Raw genomic sequence first — 23470 nt, 5'->3', positions numbered from 1 at the left:
AAGAGTAAGATCAGAGGGACAGAGAGAAAGACTGAGAAAATGCAGCTGAGACCAAAGTGTGGATAGGCAAGAAGTGGGAGAAGAAGAGATAGCACACATGATCAAAGGAGAAGAGAAGAGAGAGAAAAAAAAGGTGAGAGGTGAGAGAAGAATTGTGGATGAGAGAAAGGTAGAGCTAGGGGAGTCAGGGGTTGGGGTCTTTAGTAAGGGAAAATCTCTCGCTCTGATACGCCGTCATCCATCATCTCATCGCCAAGCTGTTTACAGCGGGGGAGGGAGGCAAAGATGGACGGCGAACTGTAAATTGTCGGTCTCTCATGTTGTCCTATTAAAGCACTATGTCCCATAACTCAGCGCGGAGGACAGATGGGACATGTTTGACAACACGCACTGCTCTCTACCTTCATGCTTCTACGTTAGAGTCACATTTTCCATCCTCAGACCTTCACAGAGAGTGAGGGAGGTTGCAAAACAAATTATGCTGGTCTCCTCTGAGATTGTGTTCATTTCATTTGTTAAATGTCATGGCAGGCACTGCGGTGTTAAATAAGTTTGATCCCAGCATGCCACTTTATAGCTCTTGTTTGAACCATTACGGCTGAGCGCTGACTAATTTGATATATAGCTGCCAATACAACAAGCTGACCTTTTTTGACCTACTTTTTTATTTTTTTAAATGGGAAAAAAAATCAAGCCAGTTAGTCATCAATTTCATACGGCGGATAAAATGCACTTTGGCTTGATTTAGTGTGCAACTGATCATTAACGCCACTTGACAGCAGTAAGAATTTAACCTGAAGTCATTCTCATACTACATTTTGATTAGATTTTACACAGTCATGCATGAAGATGTTTTCCTATTATTATATTTTAGAGCTTTCAATAAAGGTTTTAAAGTCTCACCGTCTAAATTCTAGCCATACTATTAAAGGAAAAAGGAAATAATGATAATAATGACTTTTCTCGTGCAAATAATCAGATTTACAGAGAACAAAAATATTCCAAACAGAGACACATGCATTTGTAATGTGTTCATGTTTTAAATACATTAAATATATCAGTGGAACTGTATATTGTTCACCTATTTTAACCTGCAACAATACTTTGCAGGACTTCTTGTTTCAAGCTTTCTCACACAAACCTCATTTTGATACTGTATGTAATATGTATAATATGACACTGCACACTGTATGTGAGCTCTATGAGAGGGAGAGCAATGCCTCCCTTTTAAATGCGAGGATCAAAATGTGATGGACAAAACTAAAATGAAATTCAACAATAAGGGACAAATCTCAAAAGCTAGTGCTCCAATAAAGCAGCGTCAGCTCATAATTCCACTCGATAATGTTGAGCCTCTTCTCTTAATGGCTGCAACGTTTACTGCAAGTATGATTATATAGATTTTGTGTGTTTACAACAATTTCTTAAGAAGAATCGCCTTTACAGTGGAAAACAGACTGGTGAATCTAAAAAGGTGACCCTTTACTGCTCTCTTTACTCCTGCAGCTGCAAAATAGTGGTGTTACCAGTTCTTACATCAGCGTCAGCCAAAAGTAAAAGAAAAAATATCTAGTTATGGCCAATGAAATTCAAAATTGCAGCATTTTAACTCGTGATAACACCTCTCCAAATTCTTACATGAAATACTTACTTACATACCGACAGTACCTGTGTCATATTCTGATACTCTGGTCTGAATTTGTATTCACATTTTTAAGATACTGGACCCACCAAAGGCTTGTGGAGCCATAATTTGCTAACGTAAGAGCTGACAGTGCAGAGCCAGACTGCAGACCGGTGCTCTCTGATGGCACCCTGTGGGCTTCCCTTGCAACAGCAGGCATTTGGGCAAGTATGAAGATGCTGGAAAGTGGGCCGGGTAGGAAAATGTGGCATTGACGGGAGAAGAATACAAGTCTGCCACGGGGACATACAATCTCAGTTCAAATGATGGCTGATCTGAAGAAGGTGGCATTTAACTGACTGTGTTCAGCTTCTGACAGGATTGATAGAGACTAATTGGATAAATTGGCCGTAATTTACACGGAGCTTGTTCATGGGTGAGGTTGATTTACCGCGTTTGATTAATGTAATGTGGTGATTCACATTCCACAATAAAGCAAAGTGCTTCTATTTCAGTCTTAATCAGGGCTTGAGAGAATCTGCACGTGCAGTTATACACGTCTAGAAATCCATAAAAAGGGTGTATGCAGTCACCCACCGACATATCTTTATACAAATGTAACACAGCACCTATTCCTCGGGTCCGGTATTGATTGTGTTTCAGACTGCGTTGGCAGTGCTACTTTGTTTGAGCAGTGGCAGTCACCTGCTGTGCGTACTAGACAGTGCTGCCGGGGGCAGAAAGGGGTTGAAGTGTCATTTTATGTTAGGCAATAAATTAAGCCTCCATTATCCGAAACCCAAGCCCGAAATGAATTTCATCTAACTGTAGATCTCCCCCATTGCACTCCAGCGCTCAGCCACCACTTCAATAGTGTTCATTTGGAGCGGTGACACGGGTGAAAAACAATCCGCTTTAAAAATACACTTCAACGCTCCAGGTTAGGAGTTTTTCTTTTTTGTGACTAGCCGAGGAAGGGGGGGGGGGGCGCAGGACTGCGGTGTGCTGTGAGACGCTTTGATACACCATCTCTGTGCTTTATTCTGATACCTGATAATCCCAGGGAGACGCTTTGCAGGGCATTTACCAGGAAGCATAAATTTGAGAGTCTGTAATTTGACAAAAAGAAGGAGAAAGAAAATCTGTAAGGGGGAGGGAAGATGGAGGCTGATAGTTGGGGGTCTCTCGAACGGTCCACGGCCTCTTTGCCGCAACCTGGAGAGGCAGAGCAAATACTTAGGAAAGAGAAACAGAAGCGATCCGTCACATGCTGCTGGCTGCTTGAATCTGGTGGAATTCTTGTTTTGGTGTTATCTGGTTAGCGGTGTTCTTTGCCAGGACTAACAGCAGGGTAGGACAAACACACAGACAGAAAAGGAGCAATAAAATTTCTATTTGAGAATACTGTCCCTGCAGATTCAAGCTCAGCAATCCTGGTTTCGTTAAGGGTCCTGGGCGGTTTGGGAGTCCTGTCATCTGTACTGGTGTGTGTGAATCTTCCAGGATGGAACGTTCTGGCTCCTCCACTGACACTTGTGGCCAGTAAGGTCAGGAAAACCACTCTAGACCACAAGACGGCCTTTCTCTCACGACAGTCTCAGGACACTGGATTCTCTCCTCCACGGTCTCTACACCGAACGACTGTATATACAAAAAAAATAAAAAATTCAGCCCCTCTTTCTTTCTTGTCTTTCCCTTTACTCAGTACTAATTAGGATGATGTATGGCTGTGGGCTCTTTAGAAGGGGTGGAATAGTTGGAGGCACTTTGATTACAATAAACAGAGCTAGCGATTTCAAACAAAACCACACACCAGCAAATGGGCTTTTCCTCCTCTCCGCTCACTGTGCCAGGCTGGTTCTGGGGTTTACACAGGTGTGGGCGTGCGCATGTATGTGCACATGTGGATATGAGTGGGATATTTGCATTTGTATGCGCACACGTGGCTCTCTATAAATATTGCAGATAAACAACACTGTAACACAAACGTCAGGACACTGGACATTTACTGAATGAAGCAGACACCATTACTGTCTGTGTGATTCTTATTAGCAGGTTATGAGGAGGTGCTGCATGTCATGCCTCCTCTCTCTGAATCTGAATATTTAATGTTTTTCATCTTCCTCTGACCTCCGGTCTGGAGTGGCCTTTCTATTCGGTTCCTGCCCAAAGAAAATGATCGGTATGTCCTTGCAGAATTGGATTTTCGATTTTGTGGTGTCCGGCTAGATGTTTGGGCAAAGAGCGGGTGGCAGGGTAGGCGGTGGGTAGGGACAGTCTAGTGTTATTGTAACAGAGTCTACACAACTAAACTGGCAAGAGGACAGTTCAGGGTTTACTCAAGGGGAAGAGGCATGGAAGGGTGTGAGTGTACGCATCAGTGACTCAGTGTGTGTGTTTCTGTGTGACAGGAATACAATAAAGAGGCACTTGACACTTTAACTTTTTAAGGTCTTGAGTCCAGTCTGCACAGTATCTAAAAGCTGCACTGTGGAAAATGAAAAATGACCTACTTGCTTACACTACGTCTTCTCTGGACTTGAGTATAAGCAAATCACGCGTGCATGATCTGAACTCAAACATCAAGACAGGGCACGCGAGAAATGAAAATACAAAACGACTGTGTTGGAGGGTGACAAATGAGAGGAAAAACTGCGCAGAGAAACACAGCGACTTCACAGATCTCCATATAGGACACGAGCACTCACAGGATGACGAGTATGATGCGAATCACAAGCACAGTCTCAACCCAACTCACCACACACAGATAAATAAAAACCGTAGGTGGAAATAGACGAGCTGCCGTTCCTGCAGTGGCAGCTCTCTTATAAACCTGTGTTTAAAGCCAGAAGTGGATCCTGCAGAACTAGATATATCATCAACATATAGAGACATCAAATGCCATTAAAGGGGCAATTGGTAGAATTGGAAACGCAGTGGGCTTAGCCTCAGACTGTGAAAGAGTACAACTTCCAGGTCCGTCTCCCTCCCTCTCCACTGCACTCCAGTTCGGCCACAGAGCTCTGGGTACGAAGTGGGAGCCGCAGAGGTCCGCGGGGATGGCAGGCCAGCCTGGTTCGATTTGGGCTTCAGACCATGCAACTGTGGGCTGCTGGCTGGCTGTCCCCCGATCTCCAAGGCCCCTGCTCGCTGCTGCTGGCTTAGGATCCCCCTGCTGTTCTCCTGGAGTTTCAATTCCCCTGACCCCCCCCTCCCCCCACGATGACATTTCAGAAGCCCTTCCTCTGTATTTATTAGAGACAGGCTAATGTCACTAGTGTTTGTGACTGTGTTTTTTGAATTATAAACTTTATTCCACATATTTGGTTGGTGTGTCTAAACAGAGTGCAAGACGGACAAGCACACACAAGCAGACAGACACAGACACGGAGAGAGGTGGGGGTGGCTGCTTCAATTATAAACTATTTTATTAATAAGCATCAGAAATGAACTTCTCGTGTCAACAGCCAGGCTGCTAGCGTTTCTCAGCCATTGTGTTTATAAAGCTCCTTCTCCTCTTGCAGACGGGGGGGGGGGGGGGGGGTCGTGATTAACACTGCGTTAGAGACTCCTTCTGCTCTGATTACTTGCTTTCATTCAGATGCAATAGATTCTTGCAAACGACATTAGGAGCACGAGTCAAAGCTTACCTGTCACATGAACCACTGTCAGGATATGGTGACAGTTTCAGCAGATATGACAAAGATATTTTCATAAAAGTTACCAAACGGCGACCAGTGGCAGCCCCACAACTTAATAAGAAAGTTTGTATTGTTTTTTTCTTTCATTTGTCATCCATCTGTATGTACAACTTCATAAATGGAAACTGTCCATTCAAAAAAAAAGAACTTACTTCATGAGCCAGAAACGCAGCGCTGTCCAGGACAGGGACAGGTTTGCTCTCTTCGTAGTGCTGCAGCTGTTCGTGGATCTGAAAGGACAGATTGTGTTCATCAGTAAATAAGAGTCAGAGTGAGAGAGAGAGAGAGATCAAGAGCAAGAGGAAGGAGGTCATTGTTGGGTTGCAGAGGCCACAGCGAGGCTTCCCTGAGCAAACATACATACGTGTGACCAAAGTGTGCACACAAAAAACCCTGCGCCCTGCTACGAGCACACATATATTAAAACATGTACAGCCTCCATCCACACCACCACCTTATGCTGCACCCCTACAGTAGATCAAAATGTCAAGCTGTTACACAAACACCCAAAGACGACATGCATCTCTTTCACACAGAGCTCCCTCAAGTGAGCACAACAAATGCCTCTAAGTATTTGAGCTTGCTTATTTTCTGTACAAACAATCCAGTTTTCCACCATGCATTTGATATGCCCTAGCGGCCGGGTGAGGATTCCTAATCATTTCAACAGTCTGGTTAAATTGGCTAAACATTTCCTTATCAACCTCAACACTGCAACTCCATAATGTTGAGAGACAAAGCCGTATCTCTGGAGAGTTACTAAAATGGAAAGTAGGGCCGGCTCTGTGTTAACGTTTACTCATTTACACACATAAGAACACTTCATCACTCAAAATCTGATATGTGGAGCGGAGAAGGAATAATTTATACACGCAGTCTCACGCCTGCTCCTACGCACATGCAGTCAAACGCACAGTTCCACATACAAAAAACACTGCAGTCATCCCATTTGTGATTTAAGAGCAGCTGTGCAGGAATGCGTTGAGAGCCCAAAGGCTACTGTCAGGTCTCATCAGACAGGGAGAACAGACAGGGATGTCTGTCCTCTCAACATCCGCTCCTGAGTCTCTCCTCAACCCAGCATGGTGAAAGGGAGCTAGGCCATGGCTCTGACTGATAGCTGGGTCCAGCTCCGGAGCCTCCGGCTGGATGTCCCAGAAAGCATTCCAGCACAATGGTGGAACAGAAGGCTGTCTGGCTGGGGAGAGTGACAGGGAAGCCCCCGGGCCAACTTGGTGTATGAATGGCCAAATCCCCGCACACACATGGAGCAGTGTCAATTTGCGACAGAGAGTCGATCTCACAAAGCGACAAGAAAGCTCCAGATGCTGTGTGCAATTAAAACATCTGTTTGACGATTGTTAGACATAATATGTCCTCCTTGCTACACAAACCATGTTTTTTTTTTTAAACCAGGCAGCATCCCACAGTAGCAGCACCTTGGATACTGTGAAAGCTAGTCGGAGAGGAGTGAACGCTGTGAGATGACAATCAGGAATGGGATCTGTCCCAACTAATGACATTCCACTAGAAAATGATTTTTCAGTATTTTGGCTCTGGGCTAGACATGTTGCTCTAAAGCAACATGTGTAGATGAGTTCATTTGAATCTTTTCAAATTTTCATCTGTCTTTGATAAGCACCAGAGTCCACAATACAAAGACACTACAGTCAGCATTCCAAAGGCACTTTTATGACCTTCTGGTGAGAAAATGCAGCAGAGATATTTGTCTTAGCATGTGTGTGCCCCTTTTCTGCTCATCATAACACTAGCTTAACTGTTGGCCTTAAACAGGTACGGCCACTTCAGCTTGACTTATCTACACAGTCTCCTGCGATAAATCATGACCTGTTAGGACTGAGTCTTCGCCAACAGAGCAGCCAAGTTTCAAGGTGCGCTTAGAGGTTCAAATCCCTGCGTAAAGCCGACATTAGTCTGCTATAAAACATGGTGCATTAGGCGTGTCATGAAGGCAATCTGTTGCCTGAGGGAGGCACACGGTTGCTCAGCTCAGCAGTGCAGAGTGCAGAAGCTGTGACTTGAGGACCCCAGAACGAGGCAGACAAATGGCGACAAAGAAACGCAAGCGATGCAGTGCGTTTGCAATGCCCTAAAGAGTCACAGGAAATTGCACAAGAGATAACTTTAGGGACGGACATAAAATTAGCACAAGCCGGAGTGGTGCTGACATATGTCCGAGTAGACTAATGTTTAAGTGGTTTTGAGCTTAACTGCGTCCCATGTTTTATGGCATCAAATCTAAAAACTGCCACTCTAGGGCAATTCCCTGAAACTTCCATCCTCAACTGTTTAATTTCACACAGCCACGTCATATTTGAATAGCTTCTCTCTACTCTTCATGAAGTCCGAATGACTCCACCCTGTACTCTGACTCCCCTGTCTGTTCTTCTACAGCAGAAGGTTATAAAAGATCGGGCAGGCAGCTCCAGTTACTTCATCTGTCCTGATCATCTTTGTAAGAAAACAGATGAAAAAATAAATGAGAGAGGTTGCCAGTGTCTTTAGCGCTCCAACATACCACAGTCCTAGTGACATCTGCTTAGGTAGTTGTTGCTCCACCATCTTGGCTTAGTTACTGTGGAATTTCTCCTCTGCTCAGTGAGCAAACGCGAGATTGAAATGCTTTTATTTACAGTTCAGGACACTTTCCAAGTGCCTGTACATGACACAGTAATATATTTTAAAGTCATTACACCCCTTTTTACATAGCACATTCTCAGTCCCCTTGGTGAGGCAGCAGTGCTCCTGGCAAACTGGACATGTGGCCTTGTGGAATTAGAAAAAAAAAAAAAAAAAACACAAAACAGTGAGAGACAGTGTGCTACAGCCAAAGAGGGCTTTGCTCAAACCACAGTGCAACTCCTGGACACATAACCAACTCAAAGACAAGGATTCCTGAAGCTTCTCAGATGAGAAATGTGGTGCTAATTTTGTGTAAAATAAAGCAGGAGAGCTCAAAAGTTAGGGAGGACCGTTCGCTGAAGTAGAGACTGAGAAAAGGTGAATTCATTCGCACCTTCACTGAAGGCTTAAAAAAACATGCTACAAAAGGAGCAGTGTTTCCTCTCTCCACAGAGGCCTCGGATTTGGTTCTATTTGCTTCCAGAAATACCCCACGGCCTTAAAATATAGACAGAAAAACACAAGGAAAAATGTGAAGAAAGCCACAAACACAGGTGAAAAAAATTTCAGACAAAAAAAGTCCAACTAGGACAGACTGTAACAAAAATGTAACATCCATCTTCATCTTCTTTTACTGAAGCTCGAACTGCAAAGGATCACTTTTGAGGTTAGGGGTGAGACATCTTGGAGACCTTTCGAGTAATGAAATTCAGTAATTCAAACTGTTCTCTTCATGATCAATTGTCAACATGGAAGTATAGCCGAGGAAAAAAAAGCGCGCCCTACAAATACTACTTGAGACACACAACAGCAAGCAATGTCTGGCAGAGAAAGAGGGAGAGAGCGTGCAAGCAAGTGAAGGCTTGAAAGATTGGAGAGGTGTGCTGATGGAAGGAGAAAGAGAGGTCTGGATATCACAGGGCTGGATAGTGTTACTGTTTCTGAGTCCTGCAAAGAGGCTCAAGGACTCTGGTTAATGTCCACTGCCCAGAAAACCCTTAAGGGTTGACGATCTTCCTCCCTCTGCTGTTTCTATATCTACCCACCAGAGCAGATCCAGTATCAGGCCTCTTCTAATTCACCCAGGTCTGATCATTTGGTCTGATCCAGAACACCTTGTCAAGGCACAGTGGCCTCGTAGACTAGGCCACGTTAGGGTGATGGGACTGGGGGATTACAGACAGACATGCAGGATTGCAACTGGAATAGTTGTGAAATGATATGTTTACTCAAGTGGCAGAAGGAGAAAAGTTGAGATCTGCTTGGTTCGTGAACAGTCCTGCAGATGATAGTACAATGTGGCCAATCCTGCCAACTAGAGTTAACGCAAACCAAAATTAGATTCAAGCCAGTGTCAAGGAGCAGATATAAGAAATGACAGCATCCAGTCAACAGCTTTCATCGTGGATCTGCCATCCCAAATTAATTGTCTCAGACAATTTTCTGTGGTCGCTGATCAACTTTTTAGAAATATAAAAACATTCCAGCAATACTATTAGGAAGGTCTGCAGACATTTTTCTGTCAATCACTATTTTAAAGGACACAACACTATGATCCAATCAGTCTTTTCTGCCTTTTATGGCTTTATTGGACAGAGAATAGATTGGAAAGAGTAAAAAAAATAAAAATAAAAAAATTATATATATATATAGCCAAGGCAGCTGGCCAACAATCATGACAGCCACATCATTTAGATAGGGGATACGTTTCCTCCAGGAGCTACAACCAAAGGAAGTGGCATACATTAATCAAGCTAATTATTCATGTGATGAATAGCTGCTATTGGGTTAGGAAGCAGTGTTATGAATGACTGAAGGCATCAAGCCAGGACAAATACACTCATTTGCTAAATTAGATTGATTTGAATACTTTTGAGGCAGTCAGTTGAACATAAAAAATTTGTTAAGACTATCTTTAAAAGCTCCAGGTGAGCCCATGATGTCTTCGGGCAGTTCTCAGGCCACGAGGGATCCATAAATGCAATGTATGGCACCATGAACCTAATTTTCCATATTTTGTGTTTTGCTTCAATGCTTCTATTAAGATTGGCTTTGTATTGTATAGAACTTCTGGTTTCATTTTGAGTCCTTTTTTTCCAAAGGAATACAAAATTGGGGTCAACTAACATGACCTGGAATAATGGTCGTGGCTTTTTCTTAATAACCAATACAGACATTTGACTGATAAAATGGGGACTGGTGGATCGGAAGGCCTCTACTAGTTTTTACTGCTCCCGCCAGTGCTCCAGATATGGCTCAAGTGAATAAGTTTAAAGGTTGTTCAGTAGTTAACAGACCATAGTGTAGCCTGTTTGACTGTCTGCTGTACTAAGGAGTTTTTCTCCTCCATTCTACTGTCCTTTTCACAACCTTGCCTTTGGCTTCATCCATCATCTATTTGTCTAGCTCCTCTGGCTCAATTCAGAGGTACTTGTTTGTGGATATTGAGCATGATCTTTCGACGTCATGTTGTAGTCTACCATTAAACTCCTTTGAAAATGTCTGGAAGGTAGCCTAAGCGCATAGTATAACATTGCAAGGAAGGGGATTTATTTTGGATTGAAGTGAGGTTTGCAAACCATAAATAACTACCCGACATGTGTCAGAAAGAATATTTTCTAATAACAAATGGAAAGTTTAATCACTGTAACTAAGGTTCATACAGAGTTCCTTAATTTGCAATTACTACCAGACAAAGCTTTTTCATTAAGAATACAAGAATTTATACAAATTGACAAAACTCAGTTGCTCAGAAGGCAAAAAGAATACGGAGGTCATCTCTTTTTTAAGAATGGAAGCTCCTTTTTCCAAAGCAGCAAAGCCTTCTGCAGATACTCATTTAACTCTCAGCAAGGGTTCCTGTTCCCCCAGAATAATAAATACAGACCTAAGAGGCGAGCACAGGACGTGTTGACATCAGACAGTACGAGTGGATCTCTGTGGTGGTATAAAATAAGGGTAGTGAACCAGAGACGATCAGCCAGGTTTTGTTGCTGGGAAGAGACACCCTCTATTATATCTGTCTCAGAGAGACATATAGAGAGACATAGAAGACATTGCAGTAGGGTGGCAGGTTTTTTCCTTTTTGTGATCTTCCTTGGTAATAGGGAACTGAAGCAAGGTATGTTTTGAGGTGTGGAAAGGATGAGATAAGTGCCAAAAGGGTAAGTCTACGGTTCTTGTCAAGGAGTACAGTTGATGGACATTACAGTCATAAAAATGGAAACCTAGAGCTCATCCCAGTTATTCATCGGATACCAAGTCTAATACTCAAGGAATACAGTCCAGTTTGTCTGAAACTGAGTTCACCTTGCAGCTGACACTCATCTTGAGTACGGGTGTCAGCTGCAGGACCTTTACATGTCATTAAAGGCTTGATGCACTGAAGAACAAATCAGCAAGCCCACAACAGTAAGACTGTGTAAAAACAATGCAAGTCCCAAGGCGATTAGCGACTAACTGGAGAACAATTTAAGGGAAAACTGACTGACCGCAAAATGAGGGATCTCGGGGCCTGGCTAAAGGCCTGCTGACAGAAACTTGGTCTTAAAGGGGAGCCTCACCTGAGGCAGGTGGAAATTGAATATTGTATTACATTTCCTGTGGTTTTTTGTGGAGCTAGAACTTGGCAGTGGAACAGCAAGTGTGGTGGAATTTATAGAAAGCACACTTGGGTAACTCCCTTTAATTTAAAAGAGGGGAACTGTCAGCACCAGTGTTCCCATTTCATGTGTGCACTGATGAAAACACTGCAAAACGATGCAAGCCCGTGATGTGATATTAAATGGTATGATACGGTATTAGAAAATATTCGTTTCATGTTTTTGGATTAGGAGGGCAATGAAAGGCTGTCCCAACCATCTGATGAGGGCAGGTGAGGAGAGGCAGAAAGAAACCAAGTCTGGTTTCAGTCTTTGTGTAGGTCTGAATTCTCTCCTTTTTCTTGTCTCTCTCTCTCTCTCTCCATCTTTGATACCTTTCCGCTGGTCCTCCTCTCTCCCAAAAGACAGACTGACCAGTAACTGATGCTCCATAATTAGCCGGGTGAGGCTTGAGTGTTTCCATATGAGCGACCTGGGTTGCCAAGCTTGTCAGATTAACATGATGCGTGTATCTTCTCTCTGCTGTTTAGCCATTCCCAAAGTATCCCCTTCACAGCCTTGTAGAAGAGAAGGTGAAATCTGTGGAGATTTTGTGGCGGGGCTTTAGAGGAAGAGGCCAATTAAGGTTTTATTAATGGTGTGCCACTGACGTTAGCCATGTTCACCTAAATGTTGCCTCGCGGTGCTGGTCTCTGCTGTAAGGTGAGATGGTTGTTCTGTACTTCTGTGTGTTTCAAAGTATGCCTGTCTGTCCACTTGGCTCGCTAGCTGACAGGCTGGCTCACATCTCAGTACCAAGAGAGAGAGAGGAGGAAGCACATTGTTCTGCTTGCCACTTATACCCCACGCTAATGATGAGAGATGGTAAAAACAGCCAAGTTTCTCTCCCCTGAATAAAAAGGAAGAATGATAAAACAGGTCATCAGGGCTCATTTTGGCAAAGAAATCATGTTGCTCTTTGATGTTATATTGACGTATTTGAGGATTTTGTGGCTGCCATGGCAAGACAAGGCCATAACGTTATTGTATTAGGGTACTGCTGCAGTAGCAATAGTTAATGGGGGGGCACATTAGCCTAGATCTTAACTGATTCTTACAGATTTGCACTGACATGACCCCAAGGTGAGAGCCACTCAATATCTTGCTGGCAAAGGAACAAAGTGGCAAATTTCATAATGGCATTTAGAGAGTGGTTTTGAAATCACACAACTGTCCTAATGCAAACACACATACTCAACCAAAGCTCAGGTGTCAGAATTGGTGTTTAGACTATCTGATGAGGGATGCACTGATCGGTCCTCGTGTATACTCTCGTAAACACACACACACACTAACAAAGGAGCATCAAATTAAGATACTTGAACAACCTCAATTGGCTCTTCTCAACGGAAAAAGGGCAGGAGTTCCAGCTCATCACATCATCCCTTAAAGTGAGCCTCAAAATGCCATGTAAAGAAAAGTATCCACAATCTAGTTCTTTTTGTAAATACACAAAACTCAAAGATTGGTAGTTAAAATGAGGGATTCCCCTTCCTTCATGCTCCCTCTTCACCACAACAGTCCAGTACAATGCCTGCTTTCTGTTGATGCACTGATCCATCCGATGATCTCATGGTCCATTTTAGCCCCAACCATTCCTCCGTGGCTTTTGTGTGGAATCAAAATTCACAAAAAAAACAACAAAAAAAAAAGACTTTCTGTATCACAAGCTATCTGCCATTCACATTCTCTGTTACATCTTAATTATTGGGGTCCTGGATGGTAGTGATTGAGAACATTGAAGAGAAAAAGCTTTCTACCTGTGAAGAAACAGCACTTTGTGTCTGAGCAGCACTGACCCGTTCTCCCCTTTGAGTTTAGCTTGAAAGTTAAGCTAGGCATAAACAGGGGTGGTTTAGAGGGCTAGGTGAATTTTGGGTGCTCCACCCTTACGCCTGGCTAAATATCACAGAAACATAATGCCACCTTCATTAGCATCATTCGCTCTGCCCCACACTATGCAGTGTTTTCTTTGGGGCCGGCGGAAATGAGAGCCTGAGCCTGCCCATCATTATCCATGTTCAAGATGCCTTATTCTTTGGCCATCCATAACAATCCAGGCATCGGAAGAAACCAGAAGGATTTCATCTGGTTTCCTCAAGTCCCGACATCAGGGTTTTACTTCAGCGTCTGAAGTACGCCATAACTCAGACACTTTTACACACTCGCAGTGGCGCATTACAACCCTGGATCCTGAACAAACATGCTTACACAGAAAAGATTTCTTTTAAGGGAGGGGGTGAAAATTATGTTGATTCTCTCTCTCAATCATCTCTGTGACATTATGATTCTGGCAGGAGAGAAAGAGAGACCACCAAAAGGGGGCAATACATCATGCCAGCACATGAAAACACCGTTTGGCATTCTTTCAAACTAAAACCATTCTGACGGGATACAGTCAGATGTAGCTCCTGGAATTAGAGAGGTTTTTTTCTTGGTGAATTGAAAGCATTCTCACTCAGAGGGAGCTGAAGCAGTTCTTATATAGATATATGTTTTTACTGGTTGAATAGTGACTGACAAACAAGCTTAATTGCACTACCAAATCCCCATGCGATGAAAACCCTTCTGTTCCCTTGTCAGTAGCAGGAGGTGAAGAAGGGGATTGCCTGTGGACTGGAGAAAATCTCTCTTGAAGATGAGCTTGGGCAGACAGACAGAATGTGTTTCATTCATTACCTCTGTCTGTCTGCTAGCGTATAAAGATATCAAGTGTGCTCATCTTCTCCCTCGTGCTCTGCAGCTATCTAGTTAAACAGGCAGTAACCGGACCACATGCCAATTCATGCCGTCAGAGGAGGAGCTACAAGATCTGGGTAGACTGTTGGAATGACAAAAAAAAAACTAATGTATGAATGAGACTGCGGGGTAGAACGCTGGATAAAACACTCTTCGAGCAAATTTGCAAGCGTGTTTTTATGTGAATCGAAGAGCTCGGCTCAGGGGTGGAGCAGACAGGGTTCAGATCCTGTTCTGTCCCGTGAGAGGAAGGATGGAACAATAAAGGCGGGTAACTTAGACTTAGACATAGATTTAGGGAGATATCAAATCCAATGTTAAAATAGATATCGTCTGTCTGGCTTGAGGTTGTAATAACTTCGGCTATTTCCTACTTTAATATTTTCTAACCATGAACTAACTACTTTTATAACTTTTTGGATTTAAATAAAGTAAGATGAATAGCATCCACTTTTCTGATGCCACCTAAATGTTGGGGTTTTTTTTTTTTTTTGCTTCCAGGCTGGAACATAATTTCTGAACTATTGATGGGGGGTTTAAAAATGTTCCGATTAGGGACGCACTGATTCTGCTTTTTTCAGTCTCAGTACTCATTCCGATATCTGGGCTTTGGTCATCAGTCCATACAGAGTACTGAGCTGGTTACGGTCGCACTCATCCAACTTTTTAAGTCAAATACCGATTCCGATACAAGCGCTTTAGGTATCAGCTGACACTGAGTATCAATCCCCTGACACTGTTTAATTAATAAGCTGTATACCTCACTACATGGAAGAGACTGAGATCAGTGTTTTAAGTGTTTTTGTAACATTGCTTTATGGATCCTCTATGGGCCTGTCAGTGAAAATATCAGGGCTTATAGCTTGGCTCTTGACGAGTGCATTAGGAGCTGTTCTCCCCGTTTGTACCTCGTGCAGCTCCAGTCACAGACTCGTAGGTGGGCTACGTTGGCAATGACGTAGTACGCACTCATAGATGTAAACAGAATTTAACTGAACAGATTGGCCCGATCCCAGATCAATTGAATTGCCATTCACCATTTTTTTTTTTTTAGTAACGCTTAAATGTTGCGCTCTGGGCGACAGCGCAATGTTTCCAGGTGATTTCTTTAGCGTATCGTATCGATGTACGAGTTAACCCTTTGGTCGAAAGATTAGACAGGTTGCTTTTCAGCCATTGTAAACATTTTCATGCACTCAAAAATGTCACTGCAGCAAATGATGAGGGACATTTAATCGGCAAAACTAAAAGCTGTGAAGTAAATTTGACAGGACAGAGGGAAATCTCAGGAAACAGGGGGAACCTTTAGCTGCTGAAATAAAATGTTTTAACGTTTTGACAGCTGTGGTGGATTCTCAGGATTTATCTGGAGTACAGTGGCTTTATTCTGAATAATTTCACTTTATCTACCTGGATTTTGTGTGAGTGTGATCTTCCAAATGTGTAGAAGAACAAAGAACATTAATCAAACTTAGATCCTCACCGACCCTGACAGTAACATTACATATCCATTTCTCTGTCATTATTATTTTCACAGTTGTTTTGTTCATCATTGATTATTATTTTGTTAACGTGCACAATTTCTATTACTATTTTTTCTGTTGAACTGTTCACCAGTTGGCATGTTAGCTGTCTTTTGCTGGCACATTTTGTTATTGGATATATTTTCATGCAGAGACGCAGGTGCAGATCACTGCACTGTCAATGTGCTGTTATCTATCTGTGCTCTCTCAGCTGCTCAGTCATTGTGACAGATCTTCTGCTGCAGAAGACTGTGGGTCCGAACAGCTCAGAAGTTAAAAAGTATGCTGGATTCCATACCGATAAAGGCAACTGGAGAACATTCCGGTATTTTTGGCATACCGTAGTGACTACAGCTGTTAGTTTTTCGGCTTAAATGTGCCACATTATTTGCTGCAGTGACATTACTGAGTACAAGGAAACATTTACAAATACCAAAGGCAGCCTCTCTAATCTTTAAAGTAAATTGCGAAAGAAAACCCTGACATTAATACAACACTCCATAAAGAAATCACCAGGAAAACTTACACTGCAGTCCATAATGCTACATTTGAATACTGAGAAATGAAAGACAGAAAAATAGTGAATGGCTTTTCGTGTCTCTGAGGATATAATTTTTTCAAGAATACTAAGATTTTGCATTATGAGCTGCTACAGATGTATGAGCAAGAGTGTCAAAGTCCCATCTGTATGCCTACTGCATGGAAAGTATGTTCTTTGTGAGGGCAGCATCAGTATGTACTATGGTAAAAAGAAAAAGTGTGTGATTAGCAGACACACACACACACACACACACACAGAGCGGAATTATTAAATTGTTAAGTATTTACAACAAATCGCTAGCTCGATGGTATGCATTTGTAAAAACTGAAGTGCCTCAACTGTGATGGATATCATTTATTCAACTACAATGTCCTGGCAAACAGCAACATAAGTATTCTAATCTGAAAAATATCTTAATTGAACCACTAAGCAGAACTTGAACACATTACTCTAAAAGAACTGAATGTTTTTTTTTTTGTTTTACCTTGACCAGCGAGTGGAGGCTCCTCTCCCCAAACATGTCCTGCAGGAAGGCATTGTCCTCAGGGCGACTGACATGGGGCTGCAGCTGGGAGGGCAGAGCTGCCAGCAGCTCATACAGACCTGCCGACGGGGGAAGAGGAAACCAGTCAAACGCAAGAAACTCATGCATACATGTGCGGATTAATGCGAAATAAAAGACAAGAAGTGTATGCATTTCTAATCATACGCATAAATGTCTATACGAGGGGTTGACAGGCTCACACACATCATCATCCCTGCTTCTTTATCTCTTCTTCAGATGTGCCCGTCCAAATACTCAAAACAAAGCAAATCACACACTTCACAGTGCGACAACCAACAGGAAAACTACTCTAATGCCACTCTTCTGCTAGTCACTGGAAGGTAAAGGAAACATAGAGGTGATAAAGCATCCCCCCCCCCCCAGCCTATACTTCCCACAATTGTCACAGCTTTTCCTGTTGTTTGCGGTCTTCATTCAGAAACGACATCTAAAATCCATGTTGGGCAACTGCGAATTCCACTTCTTCATCAATTGAAAAGTTCAATATGAGTTTTTGTTTTACCCCAACCAAACAGATGGCGCACATGCCTCAGGAGGATTTCCATCCAGACATCTTATTTTTTTGCCTGCAAACAATCAATTTGTGGGGTAAAGTGCATGTTTGCTGAACAGAAGTTCTGGAAGAAGTATAAATTCTTTTTTTGTATTCTGAAAGCCTCAACTGGAATTGAACTGTTCTGAGCAAACATTTGGCAACTGGATTTGAGGAAGTGAAGTGAACAGGCTTGGCTGTTCAAGAAGTGACACATAAGCTCCCAAGGACAGTGGACATTTGAATGTATCCAGCATACCCGTATAAAAGGTCTACACCATAGCCTGAGCAAAGTTTGTTGGTGTCAGTGTGAGAAACAGGTTGCACAGATCAGCAGTCTCATAGCTGAATATAAATCCCCTCAGAATGACACGTGCTCAAATCTGTAAGGCCTTTTTGGGGGTTTCTATCCTGGCTTATAAAAAGGAATGAATATTTCAACTTCTATCTACAGAGAACCAGACTGGGAAAGCTGATGGTTTCATGATTAAGCGGAGGGGAGGTGAAGCACAGAGAGAGAGAGAGAGACAGAGAGAGTGAGAGTGAGAGAACAAAACCAGCAAGTGAGCAGTGCTCCTTCCAAACACAACAGAGTCCTGGGCAACAAGTGATGGAGAGTATCAGCAGATACTTGTTTATTGTTCTGTTCTGTCTTCAACGTAGCTGCGATCCACTAAACCAGGACACACATTGGAGGTCAGGCCCATTTAGACTGGAGTCAAGCTAGGTTATAAGCATCAAAGACCCCTTGACATACGCGCCAGAAAAGGCTACCAGATTCAAATTCCTCAAACACAACCACACAGTGTTTGAGACCGTTTGAACTGCCACTGATCATGTGAAGAAACTCTAAACACATTCGCAGAGTAGCCATCGAAATGTCAAAACAACCCTGAGCGACTTGGCGGCTCTCGGAGTGTCTTTCATCGGAGGATGGAGTGAAAGAGAGGAAGGAGGGAGGAAAAAAAAAAAAAAAAAAAAAAAAGCACCACAGATGCAACTGAAGTAATTCATAGCTTAACATGAGTGACTGAAAACAATGGTTGACGTCGTTGGCTGGTGAATGACTGACTGAACTGGCGGGCTCTCTGTCTGGGTTAGAGCAAGTGTGTGCTGGCAGCTCAGACCACTTGGCAGGAGAACCATGGCAGACTAACTTAGCTCATGTGCTGCTGCTGCTGCCGCTGCTTCTTACAGACGTATGGAGTGTCATCTGCCACTCTCAACCCTTCCATTTGGATGTGATTTCGGGCTCGAGTCTCAGAGATCTTTGAGCAGACGCACAGGATACAACATGATACCCTGCCCTGTTCTTCAGCTCACAACATCAATTTTGTAAATACCTCACTGCTACTCTTGTAGCAGTGAGGTATGAGGTGGCCGCCACTGAACAAGAGGTTTTACACACAACAGATGTGTACCAGTCATTACAACAACCCCCATAATTTTACTCAAGCTTGGCGTGTAGTATTGTTCTCTTGTCTCGATCAGCTAATGGCTGGTTCTGTGGTCCTCATCACCAGAAACTCTCCAGCTTTTTAACTAACAGGGAGCTGGTCTGCTCAACCATTTACAACTTGGAACTCCCAAAAGAACATCTCACATTATATATTAAATAAAAATTTTAAGAGACATGGGGTGAGGTGAGGGGCGTAGGAATGGTAAGAGTGGGGGGGTGGGTGGGTTAGGTATGGTAATGTCATCACTATTGGCAATGCTATGATCCTAGTAGGAGGAGATGAAGGGAACAAGGAAAAGAAGAAGAAAGCAAGAGTCCTTCTTTTCCCAGGTGCAAAGTTGTTCCGCCTGTCTACACTGTTAATGATTCAATTCTTCAGTCCGTCTGACAACAATTCCTCCCTATCCATGTGGGGAAAACCTGCACGGGCTATGCGGTGTGTGCCAATGGCATATTATGGGAAACACATCAACTCTATTAGCTTATCAGAAATAATAACAATTTGAGGAAAAATAAGATAAGAGACCAGCTGCCCACTGCGCTCGCCTTCTGGGGTCACTATGTCAGGCTGAACCTCGTGAACTTGAGAAAACCAAGTCTCAAACAACAACAAAAAGAGCTGTACGAGAGCCAAGAGCTAAACAAGGACTCTGCAAAGCTGAAATTAAATATAAGAATGTATGGGTGGACAAGGGCAGAGGAAAAATGGAAGCAGAAAGAGAGGAAATGAGCCAAAAACCAACCACAATGGTGGTAAAAATCACTGTGTGTGGACACTATAAAAAAAAGTGGAGAGAAATAAATCCATGTCCAGATATATAGGCACATGCGTATATCTGTAACATCAGAAACCGTGTCCAGCATAGACAGTGAGAGACAAAATGTGAGAAGGGGAAAGTAGAAGAAGAAAGGGAACATGATTGCGCCAAACCTTCACCACCAAAAGGGTAGACGGACTTGTTTCTTGCAGGGCTGGTCTGGCTTCATTTGATTTGTTTTGGCCAGACTATTCTGGACCCTCTCGTGCGGTGTCTGTGAATTGCGGAGCTGGCAGTGTTTTGTAGTAGACCACTAGGTTCTGTTGTGGCTAGTGCTGGACCAGCCCAGCCTCGAGGTCGTGAAGACCAGCATGATGTTGAACAGGATGGCTGCAACCGTCCTCAGAGAAATTGGAGAGGCCTAGGCCTCTGAAGCTTCCCATATGGAGGAAGTGACCACTTTAACTTCCAAACAGCATTTCCCCTCTCATGCCCATACCTCTACAGCGGTTAAAGAAAATAACAGTGTTTTTTAACAGATTCCTTTTATGTAAAACACAAAAACAATATCCCAGACCCCTGCCATCCCACATGACCCTTGCCTTCAAAATTGTAAATTCAGCACAACTTACTTACACGCCACACATGTGCATGGGCTGCTGGGAGACAAATTTATCAGTCATATAACTTTACGTGTTCAACTGTACAGCGTGGTTTGCTGGGAGCCCAATTCCATCTTGTAAATGAACTTCATATAGAAAGACAAACTAACTGTCTTGTCTGGTGAAAATGAACTTGTCCAAATACAGGAAATGAATGCTGGTTTCGACTCAATTTCCTCCCCTCTGCACTTTCTCCCAGGTGCTGAATGAGTTATAGACCTCATTTATCTTTCAGGAACATATAAAGTGCACAATGTTCATGGGCCTCAGCACACTGCTGGAGGAACAGAATTGTGACAACATGTGGGAGCTTTCTTAGCAGGTCAGTATTTCAAAAATTGCCTTGCCTTGTATAGAAAATGGTGGCAGCAAAAGAAGCAATTGCAGAATGTAGCCTAATTCACTTGATTTAGCTCCTTATTCTCTATCCAAGAGAGGAGGAAAGTGTAGCAAAGGAAGACCAAGACACCTCGAAGAGAAAGATTACTTAGTGCTTAGAGAAGAATTAAGAGAGATATACTGACATCTGATTAGAGTGTGTGTGTACAGACAGAATGATGAGACTGGAGACAAGGATGAGAATAAATACTGTGAAAAGCCCGGGGAGTTATGGCTTTCTACAACAGCAAGAAATAACAATTACAGTGATGATGATTAACGAACTTATGTAAACATGACTTTATCCAAAGGGAGACACTCCAGACAGACAGTGGGTGGGAGGATGGATTTTACCAAAGTCAGGTGCCAAGCGAAAAGAGAAGTGTCTTGTTCACAGCCAACACAGGACAGGACAGACGCCCGTGCCTCCATGCAGCTTCTGTTCTGACCGAGGATCAGTGCCTGACCACTTTCTTTCTACTGAAGTAGCATGCAGGAGCATGGAATGCAAATGGGGGCCCTGGTTTTTCTGGATCAAATGACCATTTAACCGGTGCAGCACCTAGCAGACATGAAATTATATAGAATTACGAGATGCATCCAGCAGCATCCTACTTGGGACAGAACAGTGGCAAACCATGGACGAGCATGGAGGGAAGGCTAGCCCATGAATGTAACAGCAGGTGTCCACAACCCATTCAAGCCCACAAGCCCCCCCATTACCAGTTCCACAGACCAAACAAGTTCTCCATAGGTCAGGGGACTACGCCTTCCAATATCATCTTCAATGATATTTACAGTGACACAGCCTCTAAACAACTCCACCATTAGGAAAAACCTGAGAGTGGCTTTTGCAAGACGTTAGTTAGGGCACCACTGCATGGAAAAATTACTTCAAGAAGTACAGTGGACTGGGCCAGGTGCAATCAACCGTCACTCTGATCATATATGGACAGTTTCATTACCGCAGGCTGAACTCTGGATGTACGTCATTTCCGGGCCTACAAAGAATCTGTGACCCTTGCCGAGATCAGGCCTGATTCAGGGGGAGCAAAAAGAATCCAGGGTGCAGGACCTTATCAAAGTTGCCTGGACAGGCCAAGCAACAGGACATTGGATATCACGTAGTAAGCGCCTCGCCTGTCCTCTGCTCCATGCTCGTCACACCTCTACACTTCAAAAGGGCTGTCAGCACATTGAAAACAGAGCCCGGGACAAAAGCACAAGTCTAATCAACCTAATTGAAAGCACAGAGTCGGCAGGATCTGTCAGCAACCTGAAGAGCCAGCAGTGTTTTCAGCTAGAACAACTTTAACAATCACACTGCAGACAAGTGAGGCTTGAGTGAAAGCACCTGCGACAGGGCTGGGATGAAGTAACTTATAGGAAAATTGGTATCTTGTCCACGTAAAAGTACTTAAACTTCCCTCCAACTCCACTTCCCAAAAACTCACAAATTATATAGGGAAGGATAATGAGGAAGAGAAATTCAACACGGAGAAAAAAACTTAAGGTTAGGAATATCTATATCAGAAAAAAAAGATGATGACAGAGACAGTATCATACATAAAGACAGATTCACAGGATGTGGAGGATGGAGAATATAGTACCAGTCAAGTGTTTGTTGGGTGGTGGGATGTAAAGGTCCGAGGTATATAGGAAGGCTGCGTTTGGCAGTGGCCATTTAGGACCTCTCTTTCCCCAGATGGAGTTAAAAGGCTGCCGTTTGGCCCAGTCCTAGTCAGCTGAGCTTAGATTTGCTCTAATATGGTCGAGAAAACACAGAAGCCACAACAAGCCAGCCAGATCCAAATGACCTGCCACCTCTACTTATTGTGGCAATGGGACAGCAGCAAGACCTTTTGGCACAGACCTGCACTTTCTGTCCACTTATTTCTATCAAGTCTATGTGGGATATCAGGGGCAGACATCCCAATACCCCCCAAAGACTTCATTTTGATCATACATTAATAGCAGCACTTGTGAAAATTTGTAAATTTACACCTTTCAATTTACGCTGTCTGAGTCTCAAAGTTGCAAGCTAATACTCAACATCCCATTGCCTGGTTGTCAAACACAGCACATGGTCTGTAAAGTGTGCTTTGGAAGGGAACAGTTGAGGCAAAAGAATTCTTCATATTCAAACAAACACAAGTTATCATTCCTTTAACTGTGCTTTTATTTATTCATTTTTTGCTAAAATGATGTGGAAGTTTTAGTTCTGATGGAACTCTTTCTAAATCCTTGTGTTTGGATACTGTGGCACTGCGGCACAGAGCCGGCTATTGGCCAGGGACCACGACAAATGGCTCGAAGCTCCCGGAGGAACACCCCCCAAGTCCTCCTCCAACCCCACCCAATGTCTTCCATGAGTTGAAACCGGCCAAGGCCAGATGCTCTGGTTTCTTGACATCATGATGGAAAAATGTACTGTTAACCTTGACTAAGGAAGAAAAAAAAAACAATATGACTGTATTCTTATCATATCACTCACATATGTAGAAACACAAATTTCTGAATAATATATTTGTCCTACACTGGAGACCATGTGTGTGGAAGCAACAATACAGTGAAGTCACAAAACTTCACCAGAGGAATATCTGCGTCTCGTTATTCAGTATCGTTATAGAGCCATCACCTTCTGCAACAGAGGGTGTTCAAGATTGGAGAGAAAAAGATGGCTGGAATCGCTCATCAATTGCTC

General features: G+C 43.2%; 1 protein-coding gene across 3 annotated transcripts in view; it reads right to left on the bottom strand.

The window, feature by feature from the left end:
- Positions 1–23470, bottom strand: part of mpp7a (MAGUK p55 scaffold protein 7a) — a 119856-nt gene that overhangs the window by 62868 nt on the left and 33518 nt on the right. For all 3 annotated transcript variants that reach the window (XM_070853157.1, XM_070853158.1, XM_070853159.1), the window contains exons 3-4: positions 16897–17015; positions 5478–5555 (exon numbers count right to left, since the gene is read on the bottom strand). In XM_070853157.1, the coding sequence (XP_070709258.1) occupies positions 5478–5555; positions 16897–17015 (197 nt within the window). The remainder of the gene's footprint in view (positions 1–5477; positions 5556–16896; positions 17016–23470) is intronic.

Source organism: Pempheris klunzingeri, chromosome 21 (assembly GCF_042242105.1).
Source record: "Pempheris klunzingeri isolate RE-2024b chromosome 21, fPemKlu1.hap1, whole genome shotgun sequence".
Classification (NCBI taxonomy): domain Eukaryota; kingdom Metazoa; phylum Chordata; class Actinopteri; order Acropomatiformes; family Pempheridae; genus Pempheris; species Pempheris klunzingeri.
This window is presented reverse-complemented; position numbering and strand designations above follow the sequence as displayed.